The sequence below is a fragment of the Phascolarctos cinereus genome, unplaced genomic scaffold (genome assembly GCF_003287225.1).
Source record: "Phascolarctos cinereus isolate Bilbo 61053 unplaced genomic scaffold, phaCin_HiC Scaffold_5;HRSCAF=322, whole genome shotgun sequence".
Lineage (NCBI taxonomy): Eukaryota > Metazoa > Chordata > Mammalia > Diprotodontia > Phascolarctidae > Phascolarctos > Phascolarctos cinereus.
The window spans coordinates 176,296,028-176,312,894 of record NW_027555958.1 but is presented as its reverse complement, the minus strand read 5'-3'; the positions used below and the strand labels follow the sequence as shown (position 1 = coordinate 176,312,894).

Below are 16,867 nucleotides of genomic sequence, written 5' to 3'. Positions count from 1 at the left end.
TTCATGGGTTTAAATCTGGCCTCAGACACTTACTAGCTGTGTGACCCTGGGCAAGTGACTCAACCCCAATTGCTTCACCAAAAAAAAAAAATATTGTAAGCTCCTTTGAGAGCAGGGACTGTCTCTCAAGGGGCAGCTAGGTGATACAGTAGATAGAGCACCAGCCCTGGAGTCAGGAGGACCTGAGTTCAAATTCAGCCTTACACACTTGACACTTATTAGCTGTGTGACCCTGGGCAAGTCACTTAAACCCATTGCCTAGCCAAAAAAAAAGAAAGTGACCACCACCAGAACAACAGACACCTCTTTTTATGGATTATCAAATACCCCTTACAGCTCTTTCACATTCCAACAGAAGTGCTATTGATCACAGATCCCCTTGTGTGTGAATGGCCATATAGTAGCTGTGGGTCACCTCCATTCTAGAGGACTGGACCCAGCTTTCGGTCTAATGAGGTCAACCCATGCTACAGTCCACTTGAATTGTTCCTATGGGTCAAGAAGTACCCTCCAGAAGGTAGGCTAATACTAGGCCTGTTAAACAAGGGTTCCAACCACCGGATATGTATCTACACTTGAGCTCCCAAGGTGACGAGACTGGAAAGAGTCAGGCCAGGCCCAGTTCTGACACTTTCCCCAGCCTGAAGCAGGAGACTAAACTAGAATATTACAAATGGCCTGGCACTTTGTATTCTAGCTTCCCACAGACCTCTCTCTTTTACACCTCTCTCAAACATGTGCTATGTTTTTCCTGGAGGGGGAGGGGGTTAGTCAGCTAGCACCAGACCATGCAAAAACCTCTGTGCCATCATGAAATGGGAGAAGGACATCAAAGCAGAGCCTCCAACAGACAGAGCTCTGAGCAAACTTCAAATGACAGCAAGCAGAGCTCAGGCTCAAACAGGGCTTACAAAGAGCTTTCTTCCTAGCAATGGGGTGAGCTATGGGTAAAATTGAAAACTGACATCCCACTTTATTTTCTATTGTTCATTAATTATCTATTGAAGCACTGATTAAGAATTGTTTCTAACCACTAGAATCGCTATTTACGGATCAAACTTAAACTTGATTGTAAAGGCCTCAGTGGTAGAGTTTGTGAGAGTTTAACTTCCCTATTCCTATAGGCTACAGCTTGACCACAAAGACTCAAAATCTGTAAGGTTTTGCTCATCAAGGAATGGGGGAGGGAGGGAATAGAAAGAGTTAAGCTAGTCATAGTATGTTTGCCCAACACAAGACTTTCCAAGTTCGTGAGTCAACTCTGTACTTTTCCCTGTTGCCCTGGAGCCTGGAAATCTCCTCTCTGAGTCAAGCTAAATGTAAGCCCACCCTTCATTTTCATGGTAAACCAAACACAGTCTTAATTTAATTTGAATTTCTGGTACCTTATGTAACCAACTGTATAAAAGAGTTGCTTCACCTGTCACAGGGGTCCTTGGCTATTAAGGGGCTTGAGCCCCTTTTATTGGCAGTTCCTAGCCTTGCTGATAAATTGAACCTCAGTTTCTCTTTATTGCAGATTTTTATTGAGGCACATTCTGTACAAGAAGAGAAGAAGCATGGTGCCATGGAAGGAGCCCTGGCTTTGTAGTCAATCAGTCAGTCAACAAGCATCTATTAAGCACCTACTATGGGACAGAACCTGTGCTAAGTGCTTGAGATACAAAAAAAAGGCAAAAGACAGTCCCTGATCTCTAGAAACTCAGTCTAATTCGGGGAGACAACATGAAAATGACTACTTACAAACAAAATGAATACAGGATAATCAACAGAGGAAAGGCACTAGCATTAAGGAGGACCAGGAAAGGCTTCTTGTAGAAGGTGAGACTTTAGCTGGGCTTTGAAAGAAGCCAGGGAAGCAAGGAGGTAGAGATGAAGAGTGAAAGCGTTCCAAGCTTGGGGGGCAACCAAGTGAACATGCTTACAACAGGGAAATGGAAATTTATGGAGGTACTCTGTAATGAAAAGACCTGGGTTCAAATCCTGGTTTTGACATTTTGACTACCTGTGTGGTCTTGGACAGTCCCTTTTCACCTCTCTGGGCCTTAGTTTTCTCATCCATAAAATAAAGGGGTTAAAGGAGATGATCTCTTGGGTCCCTCACCTATCCCTATTTTACAGATGAGGAAACTGAGGCTTGGAGACACTTGTGTCCAATGGCAGAGTTGAAATTGGAAAGATTCCTGATTCCAAGTCCGGTGTTCTTTCTGTTATACTGTGTTTGTCATTTTTGAGTACCCATTTCCCTGCCCAGATGCACAATTTGGACAAATGGCAGTGCTGATTCCAGTTACGTGGTCCTTTCTAATGCTCATTAGAGCATTAGATTCCTTACTGATTGTGCAAGATTAGCCTCATGTTATAGTTACATACCATATCCACCTCTGAGATACTGTCCAAGCTTTCCACCTGCACATCCACGCCAACAGGAATTGCAGGGCCTGTAGAAAAACAAAACCAAACTGTTTAAGGACTAGTCTTTTATAACCATGTGCCACACTCACCGAGCGGCTTTCTCCACTAGTGTTCCTGGTACTTAGCTGAATCTTCGGTCACTTGGTGACGGATTTAAAAGTGAAACAGGGTCCCTCATTCTGAATCCTCTGATTGGTTTTCATAGTCAGTGATCATGTTATTAATGGTACTGGGATCAGAATCATAATATCATGTATCATATGATAATATTATATAATTATAATATATAATACATAATTGTACAATAGTATCAAGTATAATCATAATCAATGTATATCAATAATAGCATGTAGAATCATAACATCATGTATTATATAATATTATACAATTATAATACATAACATACAATTATATAATAATTATATATATAATGTTATGACTCTGATCCCAGTATACACACACACACACACATCTATGTATATACACATTAACATTTATATAGTGCTTGCTATGTGCCAGGCACTGCACTAACTGCTTTACAATTATTGTCATTTGATCTTGAGCCTCAGAACAACCCTTGGAGGTAGTTGCTGTTATTATCCCCATTTTACAGATGAGGAAACTGAGGCAAAGAGCATGTAAGTGACTTGTTTGAAAAGGGTAACTGGTGGCTCACTGGGAAATATCTGATAGTTTTGTTGTTGTTCAGTCACTTCAGTCATTTCTGACTCTTTGTGACCCCATTTGGGATTTTCTTAGCAAAGATACTGGAGTGGTTTGCCATTTCCTTCTTCAGTTCATTTTACAGATGAGGAAACTGAGGCAAACAGGGTTAAGGGACTTGCCCAGGGTCACACAGGTAGGAAGTGACTTAGGCTAGAGTTGAACTCAGGAAGATGCAAGATTTCCAAGTGAAAAGGATCTAGAGTCAATTCTCATTGCCCTCTACTGCTTTTACCATACCTAGCCCATGTTTCTCTGAGCCCCTTCAACTTCAAAAGTTTTGTACACGGGTGACTAAGAGAGTGATAGTATCATGGGCAGAGACCGGGAAGGTGGGAGTGGGATCTGGTTTAGGTTGGGGAGATGACAAGTTCAATATTAGACACGTTCCCAAAGCTCAAAAAAATGACCAGGTTTGTTTACAGGCGAAAGGAAACAATTAGGATTCACTCAGAATTCACACAGAATTCATGCCAAGGTCTGCACCATCTCAATTATTTCCTGCTGTTTTGTGGGCAGGCTCCCAATTGGTATTGCCCCTAGTGTGACTTGTTAGCATGTATCTCTAATGGATTTTCATGGTCGCTCATCATTGGTGTTCCCTGCTCAGCTCACACAGTATCATTTATTATTCTACCGACCATTCTCTCCCATGCATGACCTCCCAGCAGAAGAGGTGGTGGTGACAACAACACATGCTATGTCCCATCTATGAGTTATTCTCATCACAATTCCAGTTCTAACCAGTAAAAAAAACCATTGTTCTATTGTCACTTTTTTCCAACAACGGCATCCGGTAATGAGGCAGGTAGGTGGTGTAGCGGATAGAGTGTAGGATTAGGAATCAGGAAGACCTGAGTTCAAATACTGTCTCAGACACTTACTAGCTCTATAATGCTAGGCAAGTCATTTAACCTCTCTGTGCCTCAGTTTCCTCTTTTGTAAAATGGGGATAATAATAGAACCTACCTTACTGAGTTGTTGTTAAGATCAAATGAACTAAAATTTGTAAAGTGCTTTGAAACCTCAAATGTTAATTGATATTATTATTATTGTTGTTATTGTTATTATTATTATCAGCCCCCTTCAACTGTTGTGCATAGTATCTTCCCCAAGGTCACCTTGTCTGCAATCTTCTCAGCTTCCCAGCAGGTAGCATCAGTTTTTCTCTTTCCAAGGGAACTAGTTCTATGACATGAAGTTCCCATCATGGCAGAATGGATTACAATTCAAAACACACATCCAGACCAGTTTATTTCTATTCCAGAGTTTCCTTTATTACTAGATGTTCCTTGACAAGAGTCAAGAGCATATCATGCCTCATAACATCCATGCAGATCTCTAACCCCATTATCCATTTGACTAACAGTGGCTCTACAGTCTGATGCACTTTTTGCCTCCATTATACAAATAGTGATGTTCTTACTCATACCCTGCTGTGGATTTCCTCTCTAATTTTCCTTTTTGATCTCTGAGTCCCTCTGGAGCCAACTGGATAAAGTTGTTCAAATTAATTAGTGATGTAGGTTGGCCAAACTAGGTCCCCTAATGGGAAGAGCAGGGGTCATATAAGCAGAAACAAAATGACTGTTGAATCCACAAAGACAGCCCCTAATACCAAAAGAATTCTCCCATTCCATGTTCATCCTTACCTGACTTACTTCTGACTGTGGGTACTGGGGTATTTAAAGTCTAGGGCCTGCTTGCCCAAGACCTACGTCCTCCTAAAAGGATCCCATTCCCACTTTTTTTCAAGTGAGGAAAGATTTAATTTGTGGTGAGGGGAAAAGATAGATAACAAATAGTGTTCATTCCACATGGGCTTGGTTGCTAAGTGCCTTTTGGAATTCCTTACTTTCACCTTGACCCTCTATAAATTCTGTCCCTATTTCCCCATAATCCTTTTCAGGGGCAGCCAAATTCTCCCAAGGCTCCTTTCCCTACATACTAATGCACAAATGCCCACTTGGCATACATCAGATCAAACTTGGGATCTCAGCAGACCCAGGCTTTGGTATCATTTAGTATGGATACTCCCCATTGAACTTTAGCCAGATTTCCCCCAGACCCTAGAGTTAATGGCTAGTAATTGATGTCAGTGGGATACCAGTCTAAACTGAATGGTTGGCTTGCTCTTAATCATGAAAATGATGGCAATGACATTATTAGATACAGGATGTAACGGGTCACGTACTTATTTTGACATGGGTCACACTTCACCATCTTTTGGAGGGCTCAAAGCAATCACTGCAGATCTCAGCCACTGAGAACAGTTCACAACAGACCTCAGCAGATAACGGATGAGTACGTGACCAGGGGGAAGTGTTTTTTAGGGCAAGGCATGGGGTTGATCTGGAACTCTGTGGAGTACACATTGAGAGCTCCATGGAAATGCAGAGAGGTAGTAAAGTAAGAAATAATCTAGGGGCAGCTAGGTGGCACAGTGGATAGAACACTGGCCCTGGAGTCAGGAAGACCTGAGCTCAAATCCGGCCTCAGACACTAGCTATGTGACTCTGGGCAAGTCACTTAACCCCATTTGCCTCACCAAAAAAAAAAAAAAGAAAGAAATGATCTAGCTCATTGAAGTTGGCACATAGCAGGGTGGCTGATGCCTAGGTTCCAGCGGTAGATGTCATAGACAGCCTCATCATCTGCCATGAAGGCACAACATGATTGCTTCAATGTGGTCAGGGTAGAGTTGCAGGGTCCTGCTATAGCTGGGGTTACCTATAGGACTGGGTAGATGGTAAAATCCAGCTTGGACATCTTGTCATAGCCAACAAAGACCCTCTCCATCAGCAGGAGGTGAAATCTGAGCCTGATGTCAAGACATCCTAATATCCTCAGAAAGATCAATGGATTTGGGTTTGAATCCTGACTCTGCTAACATGACCTTGAACAAGCTATTTGACCTCCATGGGTCTCATTTTCCTCATTTGGAAAATGAGGAAGTTGAATTAAATGACCTCTAAAGTCCCAGCTCAAATCCTATTAATTCTATGATCTTATGATCAGCTAGGCAGCATAGTAAATAGACTACTGGGTTCAAATCTGACCTCAGACACTTACTAGCTGTGTGACCCTGGGCAAGTCACTTAACCCTGTTTGCCTCAGTTTCCTCATCCGTAAAATGAGCTAGAGAAGGAAATGGCAAACCACTTCAGAAAACCCCAAATAGTGTCATGGAGAGTGGGACAGGCCTGAAGAATGATTTAACAAAAACATAAAACCACCCAATGCCCAGCTCCCTCAGGCCACTCAGATCCAGCCTATGGTTCTGGGTCAGGCTAGTTGCTTGGAACAAGATTTATAACTGGAAGGGAACTTAGAGATCATTATTTTACAAATGAGGAAACTGAGAGGTGTGGGAGGGGGTGTTAGTGACTTGCCTAAGGTAACATAGATAATCAATGACAAAATCAGGATTTGAACCCAGGACCTCCCAATCCTAATCTACTGTTCTTTCCACAGTACTTGCTCTAGGTACCCAGCCTAATGCTAGTAGCTGAAGTTACATAGACAAAAACTAAACAGTATCAGGCCTCAAGGAGATTACATTCTAATGTAGGGAGACAATACACACATAGTGAAGGGCTGGGCAGGGAAAGGGACTGGGAGTGGTAGTGTCCACTTGATTGCAGTTCCCAGAGCAAGAGAGTTAAAGGTGAGGAAGGAGCAAAAAAACAGCTGAGGTGAAAACACATGATCAGTTCTGGGTCCCAATCGATATGATAAACGTAATCACCCATATAACACCATCAAAATTGGCACTGTGCAGGGCAGCTAGGTAGCACAGTGGACAGAGCAACTGACTCTGGCATCTGGAGGATCTGAGTTCAAGTTCAGCCTCAAAGACTAACTTGTGACCATGGGCAACTCATTTAACCCCAACTGCCTCAAATAAAATTAATGCTGCCTTATTTTATTAAATTATTCCTCAAAGGTGCTGCTGTGTGTGTTTCTAAGACCATGGTGGAGTGGGGAAGTGGTAAGGCTGGAGAGGGGAGGGGGGAAAGGAATAAGCATTTATTATGCAGCTACTATGTTCTAGGCACTGTGCTAAGAGCTTTACAAATATTATCTTATTTAGAAACAGAAGGGATCTTTTTGTTGTTGTTACTCAGTTATTTTCAGTCATGTCCAACTCTCCACGACCCATCTGGGGTTTTCTTGGCAAAGATACTGCAGCGGTTTTCCATTTCCTTCTCCAGCTCATTTTACAGATGAGGAAACTGAGGCCAACAGAGTTAAGTGACTTGTCCAGGGTCACACAGCTAGCAAGTGTCTAAGCACACATTTGAACTCAGGTCTTCCTGACTTGAGAACCGGCACTCTATCTGTTGCACCTCAAAATTACACACTTTGTCCAAGGTCACAACAGGATTTGAATCCAAGTCCTTGGACTCCAAACCCAATGCTCTCTTCATCACACCATGCTGGCAGCCATATTCCTTATGGATAAGGCACAGAGGCATGCACAGGAACAGAGACTATGCAAGTTGTTCATACTTTGTGTGAAGCCTGTCCCAATTGATTTACCCTTTCTGTCCGTGACCAGACTTGCCACCTATTACTGCTTCCCATATAGCCAGTCTAAGAGAATATATTCATAAGCCTAGAGCCAAAGTCACTGTTCTTCACAAACCAAATAGAAGCTCACAAGATCATAATAAGATTTAGAACTAGTCGAAGCCCCTCACTTTGCAGATGAGGAAACTGAGTTCCCTACAGACATACACAGGCCAAATTTTCTGTTAGGCTCTGAGCTTATGGGCTGGTACCCTTTCCTTAGTTCCTTTCCAATAGGCACTGTGATGTAGAAAGATCCCTTCTAGATCTAAATCTATGATGTTATAAACTTTGATGGTGTTGCAAGTGGAATTGAACACAAGGGTAAAGTGAGGCAGATCTCTACACAAGATGACATTTAATACCAGGGGCATGCTACCTGTCAATAAATGGGTCAATGGCTCTCCTCCATTTATGCCAAAGACATCAAGCAAGAGCACAGCTCCCCTTATTTAGGTTTTAGGGAGTACAAAACAAAGAACAGAACAGGGTAGATGACACCATGGGATTGAGTACAACATGACTGGTTACAAAGCTGAGGTGCAGGGAACAACACGACTGGTTGGAAGTTTGGTAATGGGGGCTAGCAATGACCCCCCCTTTTCCTTTCAAGAGACTGAGAAGTGCTCGTTATTTAATCCAGATGAGAGCAACCCTGACTTTGGGACACCAAACCAAACACCCTTGAAGGACAGCTTGGTAGAGTAAAGATGCGGGCCTGCCTCCCTTTCTTTCACACTCATTCCCCAAGGTTAGCAAAATTCCTTGAGGCAAGAAGAACTAGATGTTTAAACTTAACCCACTGCAGGCCAGCTAAACTCTGAACTATGTTCAGAGACAAAGAACCACAACTTAAGTAGCAACAGGATAAAATCAATTAATTGTAAACAGGATCAACAAGAAAATGATACAAGATCAATCTTTTTTTTGGGGGGGGGGGCAAGGCAATCAGGGTTAAGCGACTTACCCAGGGTCACACAGTGTCAGAGGCCAGATTTGAACTCAGGTCCTCCTGACTCCTGGGCCAGGGCTCTATCCACTATGCCACCTACCTACCCCTACAGGAATACTTCTCAATGGTATGAAAGAGAAGACAAAGTCTGTCTTTAAGGCTCAGAAGATCCAGTGATGGGACAAAATACTCACGGAAGAAAGGGCACAAGATAACAATAATGAAGAAAATCAGGAATCAAGTGTATAAGAGACTGCAACAAGTTCTCCGTTTTAATTATTTAAAGAACAAGAAACTTGGTGTGCGACTGAAGGATGTTTAAGAGCTCAAAGATCTCACCAGGAGTAGCTGAGAGGAAAGATCAAGAAGCCCAGAGTAGCCTTGGATCTTAGGGATACACGTACTGTCACCTCTGGATTTACATCCTAGACAGCAACCAGCAGTGACAAAGATTGAATTTTAAATACAGGCTTAGGCTTCTTAAAGTCAAAAGAGTACTAGGCTTGTCATGAAAATCCAACCAAATATTAGATGCAAAGTCAGCAGTCCTTGTTTATTCCTCACCTTCCATAGGGAATAAGGAAGTGGATGCTTTGGCGGGGTCCAGGAACAAGACACCACTGAAGACAGTAAGTGTTGTACCCATTTCATAGGACCATAGATATACAGCTAGAAGCAGGGTCTTACAGGTCATCTGGTCTAGTCCCTTCATTTTACAGATAAGGAAACCAAGGCCCAGAAAGGTGAAGCAATTTGCCCAACGTCCTATAAATATGCAGAAAAACTGGGACTTGCACCTGGGTTCTGTAACTCTGATGCCAGGGCTCCTTTTGTTCAGTCATTTCAGTCATGTCTGACTCTTTGTGACCCCATTTGGAGTGTTCTTGGCAAAGATACTGGAGTGGTTTGCCATTTCTGTGTCCCTCTCATTTTACAGATGAAGAAACTGAGGCAAATAGAATTAAATGACTTGCCCAGGGTCACACAGGTAATAAGTGTCCAAGGCCAGATTTGAAATCAGGAGGATGAGTCTTCCTGACTCTAGGGCCAATAGCTCTATCCACTGTGCCACCTAACTGCCCCAGGGCTCTTTTTACTGGTTATTAAAAGAAACTGAGTGCTGGCTACATGCCTAGCATTGCGTAGGCACTGTGGGGGATACAAAGAAATACGGCCCATAGTGCCTATACCAGCAAGTAGAATTGCCTGCTTCAATGCAAGCCTGGGCCATGCCCAGTGAAAAGACAAAGCTATTTACTAACTGTGCAGCCTTGGGCAAATTACTTTACCTCTCAGAAGACTTTCAGAGAAGGTAGTTTTGTTTGCCTAAGAGTTGCTAGAAATCTGCTAATTGCTACTCAAGGTGGACCTTGGGGGAAATAGTGACAAATAGCTCAGGAAAGCCTTGGGGAGAGAGCCTAAGGGAAAACCCAAGAATAAAGGTACCACTTGTGCCAGGCTCCCCACCCCCACCCCCACCCCACAATGAACAAGTGTTTGCCTCAGCATTAACAGCAAGGTCACAGAAAACTTAGTCTTAATTCTACTAAGTATGGGGGCAGAGGGAGAGGGGAAGGCTAATGTTCCAATGATGGTCAGAGATTGTATTATGCAGGGTGTCCCAAAAGTCTTAGTGCTGTTTTAAGCTATTAAGGTTCAAAACTAGGCTTAGACCTTTGGGACACCCCTTATTTGTGTTTCTGCCACTGCCAAGAACCAGAAGAATGTACAAAAATGCAAGTTTGTCTCTCTGCTAGAGGAGAAGGTAAAAGGGGTACAGTAATGATTGTTTATCAAGGAAAATTAAGTGTTCCTTGAAGAAATTAATTGCTTTAAGAGTTAAAGAATAAAACAAATCTGAGGAAGCAAATAAGAAAACAAACCCATGTTTGTTGGAATGCAGAAAAGATAATATCACTGAGAAGGAAGGAGATAAGAAGAAACATTGAACCTTTAGGGCTATAGTAGATTTGGGGTTCTTCCGATAGAGGGAAGATGCTTAGCTAGATACTAAGAACAAATTAGTTTCTCATGATTCACAGAACTCATCCTGGATGGCTGTGTGTCAGAAAGACTCTCTACCATTGGGACCTCTTCCTTCTTGCCTTCCCCTTTTCCAGTTCCCCAACCCTAGCCACCCAGAATTCAACTATGTGGCAGCTAGGAGGCTCAGTAGACAAAGCCACTGACCCTGAAGTCAGGGAGACCTGAATTCAAATCAAATTTCAAACACTTAGAAGCTGGGTGACCATGGGCAAGTCATTTAACCTTGGTCTGCCTCAGTTTCCTCAACTATGAAATAGGGATAATAACAGCACCTACCTCCCAAGATTGTTGTGAGAATCAAATGAGATAATATTTGTAAAGTGCTTGGAACACAGTATGTGCTAAATATATGCTGGTTATTATTACTATTATTATTATTATTATTATTATTATTATTATTATTATTAACTATAATGTTGGGCTGCTCATACTACTTAGATGAGATAGGAGTCACCAAATCTATTCCTTACACTGAGATTATGGACCATGAGGCCTTACCCTCTGCCCTGAATAACAGGGCAGACCCTCAGCACTGTCATCTGACCTACTGATATAACCTGAGGTTTCCTGGGCCTTGCCATCCATACTACTTCTGTACACTTAGAACTTCCAAGCCTCTGCCGTTCTACAGGTGACCTTTCTTTTATATATTTTCTCCCCCAACTAGAGCAGTGAGTTCCATAAGAGGAGGGATTTTTTCTATCTGTACCCCTAGTGTTTAGCATAGTGATTGGCACATAGTAAAATCTTAATAAACTCTTCTTCATTCATTCATTAACTGAATGATGACGAAGGTTCACAGGTTCTGTGAGATGAGAGAATGCACTGTACTGATTACTGAAAAAAAGCAGCCAAGTCCCGGTGCTTGGGGTACCAAATGCAGCCAATATGTCAGCCTGACATAATAGGGGGATATGCTGACTATGGAGTGTATCTGAGATATTACAGAGAACCTTCTGAGACTTGGCAAACTTACTGATGACTAGCCACTTCTGAGGATTCATATGGGGATAAATAAAACCACCAAAAGGAACTAGAAAGGCCCCTTTACAAATGAAGTCTTGGACAAGAAACTAAAGGTTTTAGGGATACAGGTAGTGTTTCCAAAATTTCTGCTGTAAGCTTCAAAAGGGGAAACAAAAAACAGAAAGTCAATCAATAAGTATTTATTAAGTGCCTCCTATGTGCCAGTCACCGGGCTAAGTACTGGGTTTACAAAGAAAGATGAAAGACAACCCCTGTTCTCAAGGAGCCCACAGTTTAATGCAGAAGACAATATGCAAGCAGCTCTATACAAACAAGATATATTACAGAATAAATTGGAGATAATCTTTCAGTGAAGGCACTAGAATTGAGAGGTATTGGGAAGGGCTTCCTGTAGAAGGTGGGATTTTAGTTGAAATTTGAAGGAAGCAAGGGGAGTTAGGAAATGCAGATGAGGACAGAGAGCACCCTGTGCATCAAGGACAGGCAGTGAAAATGCCTAGAGTTGGGAGGTGGAGTGTCTTGTTCAAGGAACTAAACATCTAGTTAATAAAATGGTGTCAGAGAACGGAATATGGAATTATAGACAAGGGCTAAAGAAATACAAATAATGGTCTTATAGCCAGGTTTAGAATGTACCTGACAAGGGCCAAGAAGACTGTATATGCCTAGAGACTTGTATACCTGATAAAAGGGGCCTTAAACTAAAAATGAAGGAGACGCCCAGCAATTCATAAGAGACAAAGTCCTAAATCAGGAATATTAACTTTCCTCATGGCCTCAGACATCTACATGCAAATGTACAAAGTAGATGTAATACATGACATTGAGCTAAAGATCTTCAAACACGGAGGTCACTTTCACCTCATAGTTATCACTGATATTGACTAGGATGTGACACATGACTGGAATTTGAAAAGGTAACGATATGCTCTATCTGAAAGGAACAAACTAAACAAAAAAGGATGATGAAGCATCATTGCATATCAAGAATATGTGCTCTTCTGAGGAATCTACAAGCTGGAGAGGGGATGTATAATGGGAAAGAAAAAGAAATCATATTTCAGGAGTAGTAATAATAGCTCTTATTTATGTAATATTTATTTATTTATGTGGTATGACCTTTATAAACACTATCCCCTTTGCTCTTCACAACAACCCTCTGACAGTTGTAATACAAGTCCCATTGCCTCCCTTTAAAAACAAGGAAACTGAGACTCCAAAAGGTCAAAGTCTACCTAAGATCACATAGGTATAAATAGCAGAGTTGGGATTTAAACCTAAATTCTCTAACTCAAAAATCCAGTGGCTTTTCTACTATGCCATGATGACTAGCAATACAACAGTCTGCCTAGGCAGGAAGGAAGGAAGGAAGGAAGGAAGCAAAGAGGGAAGGAAGGAAGCAAAGAGGGAGGGAGAGAAGAAGGGAGGAAGGGAAGGAGGATGGGAAGGAGGGAAGAAAGGAGGGAGGGATGGAAGAAAGGAGGAAAGAGAGGAAGAAGAAAGGAAGGAAAGAAGGAAAGAGTGGAAATGAATGATAAATTCTAGAAATTGACTAAAAACCTGGTACAGAGACAGAAGAAAATAGGGATCAGCAACTTCAACTATCTGGATGTCTGCTGGACCTGCCTCTCAGTTAAAATCAGGTTGGCTTGGTTGACAATTCCATCATTCAGAGGTTGGAGGATCCAAGAAGGGACAATACTATTTTGTACCTGATTCTGACTATAAAGAGGAAGCAAGGGGAGTGGCAGATAGGTAACTAGGTATGAAAACCAAAGAGAATCCTATAAGAATAATATCAGTAAAGCTAAAGCTCCAGAGATCTGGAGGTTCTGCTGAATTCTAAAGACAAATGGACACACACACACACACACACACATACACACACACACACTGTTCTTAAAAGCAGAGCATATATATAGCTGAATGAGACAGCTGCTGTTTAGTCACAGAAAGATGTCAAGAGATTTCCAGTTTCACTAATCCATGGGATCATTAGGAAGCTGCTAGAGTTTTAATCCTATCTCTCTCTAAACTAAAAGGGTCATCCAAGGCGTCTTCAGCTGCTTAGTCAAATTCCTGCATCAACTGCTACTTAAAAGACAGTACACAGGGAAAATTCTCTTAAGGAAACAGAAAATGGATGGGAACAAGGAAAGAGGAGCCGTTGTTGTTCAGTGGTTTGGTTGCGTCCAATTCTTTGTGACCCCAAGGACCATAGCACACCAGGTCCTTCTACCCTCCACCATCTCTTGAAGTCTGTCTAAGTTGTTCATGTTCGTTGTTTCCATGGTGCTATTTATCCATCTCGTCCTCTGCCATCCCCTTTTCCTTTTGCCTTTAATCTTTCCCTACATCAGGGTAGAGAACACATCCAAATGAACTCATGGTTCCTCTACAGAACCATTGCTCAAGTTATCTGCTCATCTTCACAGGGTACCAAGAAGCACAACATTAATAAGCTTCGGGAATTATTGCTTAGCCATGCCATCCATCTCCTGAAAGAGAGGTGATAGACTTAGGGTGTAGAATGACACAGTTTTTGGACATGGCCCATGCAGAAATTTGTTTTGCTTGACTATGCATATTTATATGTATAAACATAAACATATATAATCTCAATTTTATAGAAGAAAAATTGAGGCTAAGAGAGATTAAGGGACCTACCCCCAAAGGCACACAGCTAGAAATGCCAAGCTAGGGGGCCGCTAGGTAGCACAGTGGATAGTGCACCAGCCCTGAACTCAGGAGGACCTGAGTTCAAATCTGGCCTCAGACCAAACACTTGACACGTACTAGCTGTGTGACCCTGGGCAAGTCACTTAACCCCAATTGTCCCCCCCTCCTCCCCCCCGCAACAAAAAGAAATGCTAAGCTAGAATTTAAACCCAGTCTCTGGACCCTAAATCTGTTTCCTTCCAGCTAGGGCCTAAACATTCCTAAATGGGACAGTGACTCAAAATGTCCAGGGTGGGGGAGTATGGGACCCATTTCATTGTCCCCCACCCCAAATATTTTTACATGGATCAAGTGTGTTTAAGATGAGCATCAAGGGAAGCTTTGAAAGGGAAAAGATATCACAAAAACAAAGGGTGTGTCTAAAATATCAATCATGGCTCATAGACACAGAACTGGAAAAAATCTTAAGAGCTTATCTATATAGCAAGATATTTATAGTAGCATATTTTGTGACATCAAAGACTGGAAACAAAGTTAAGTGCCCACTGATTGTGGAATGGCTAAATAAATTGTGGTACACTGATGTAATGGGATATGAGAGTGCTAGAAGAAATGATGGATATGATGAGTACAGAAAATCATGGAAAGATCTCCACGCACTGATGCACAATATAGTAAGTAGAGTCAAGAAAATAACACACACAAAAACTAAAACAATGCAATTGGAAAAAAACAACAAAATAATCAAAACAGTATACTACAAAATTATAATGTTCAAGCTTAGCCTCAAAGAAGAGATATGAGAAGATACTGTCAACTTCTGGGAAACTCTGGGCCCCTACCTTGTTCTAACTAGCAGTTTCTAATCACTGCACCCACCCCCAAAGTAAACTCCTGGGAATCTCTGCTATGACCAGCAGTTTCTGCCTCTGTTCCTCCACAGGACACTTCTGGAACCCTTCCCTTCCTATAGTTTGGCTAGTCTGTTGACCCTACAGGTAACCCTGGCTTGGGGCCTGCCTCTGTTGGCTACAAGTGGCTTAAACCGATACTGTAGTTTTCCAGGAAGGTGCTATCGGTTGTCGTTGCTGCTGAGTCATTTCAGTCTTGCTGGACTCTTTGTGACCCTATTTTGGAGTTTTCTTGGCAAAGATACTGAAATGGTTTACCACAGCCTTCTCTGGTTCATTTTAAAGATGAGGAACTGAGGCAAACAGGGTTAAGCGTCTTGCCCAGGATCATCCAGGCAAGAAGTATCTGTTTGAAATCAGCAAGATGAGCCTTCCTGATTCGTAGCCCAGACCTCTATCCACTGTGCCACTTAGCTGTTATGCCCCTACAAGAAATAACTGCGACCCACCCCTGTTCCAGCTATCTACCTAGCCTCGCCGCCATGTATAACCTATGTCTATAATTCCCCTCTCTGAATATCCCTGTCTGAGAAGGACAGTGCACTATTCCAGATTGCAATTCCTTGACTCCGAAAAAATGCTTCACTATTATTTACTTATCACTTTGTTAGTCTAATTTTTTGTATATGTTTGACAATACTACCCCCAGCTTCTTTAGAGAAGATACTACTCCCAGTTTCTTTAGAGAGGAGCAGGACCATGGCTGTGGAACATTGCAAATAATGTCAGGCCTTGGGGATATGTTGATTAGTTTTTCAGAACTTTTTTTTTTTAACTTATAAAGGATGGTTCTCTGGGAAGGGAGGAGAGAAGTAAAGTACAAAATGTAAGTGATATCAACAAAAATATTTTTTAAAAGAGTAAGGGGCATTTAGGTGGCACAGTGGATAGAGCACTGGCCCAGGAGTCAGGACGACCTGAGTTCAAATATAGCCTCAGACACTTGACACTAGCTGAGTGACCCTGGGCCAGTCACTTAACCCTGATTGCCTAAGCAAAAAAGAAAAAATCTTCATTTTGTGCATGTTTTCTGTTTTTATATTACATATGTATATGTGTATATGTATATATGTATATATGTATATATGTATATATGTATATATTACACACACACACACGGATATATCCCTACTTCCTCCCCTACCATTCCTTCAAACAAATATTTTAAAAGAGAGACATAAAGATCATCTCAATAAAAAACAACCAACACATCTACATCTAAAAGTATATGTCCTATTACTTACCCACAGTTGCCCACCTCTACTAAGAGGGAAGGAAATTATATTTTCTCACCTCTTCTAAGAGGCAAAGCTTAGTCATTATAATTACATAGCACTGAAATAGAATTGAAATGTTAGCTATAGCAGACACAAGTAGAGGATAGCACTCATCTATTATCTTGGTACTTTTGAAAATTGTTGACAGGTGGGTAATTGTTGACATGGCAAAAAACAAAAACAAAAACAAATAACTGTAATTTAAGGATGGCTTTATCCGTGCTTCCAACAATTACAATGAGTTCAGCCTTGGAAATTACTTAAGTGATGATTGTTGAGGCATGGCAAGATGCTATTACTGGGTG

The 16,867-nt window shown here is 41.7% G+C and overlaps 1 protein-coding gene across 1 annotated transcript in view; it reads right to left on the bottom strand.

Annotated features, from left to right (window-relative positions):
* Window positions 1-16,867, bottom strand: part of LOC110192041 (gamma-aminobutyric acid receptor subunit rho-2) — a 63,497-nt gene that overhangs the window by 28,764 nt on the left and 17,866 nt on the right. Inside the window, exon 3 of the mRNA XM_020963074.2 lies at window positions 2,374-2,441. Coding sequence (XP_020818733.1) covers window positions 2,374-2,441 — 68 coding nt within the window. The remainder of the gene's footprint in view (window positions 1-2,373; window positions 2,442-16,867) is intronic.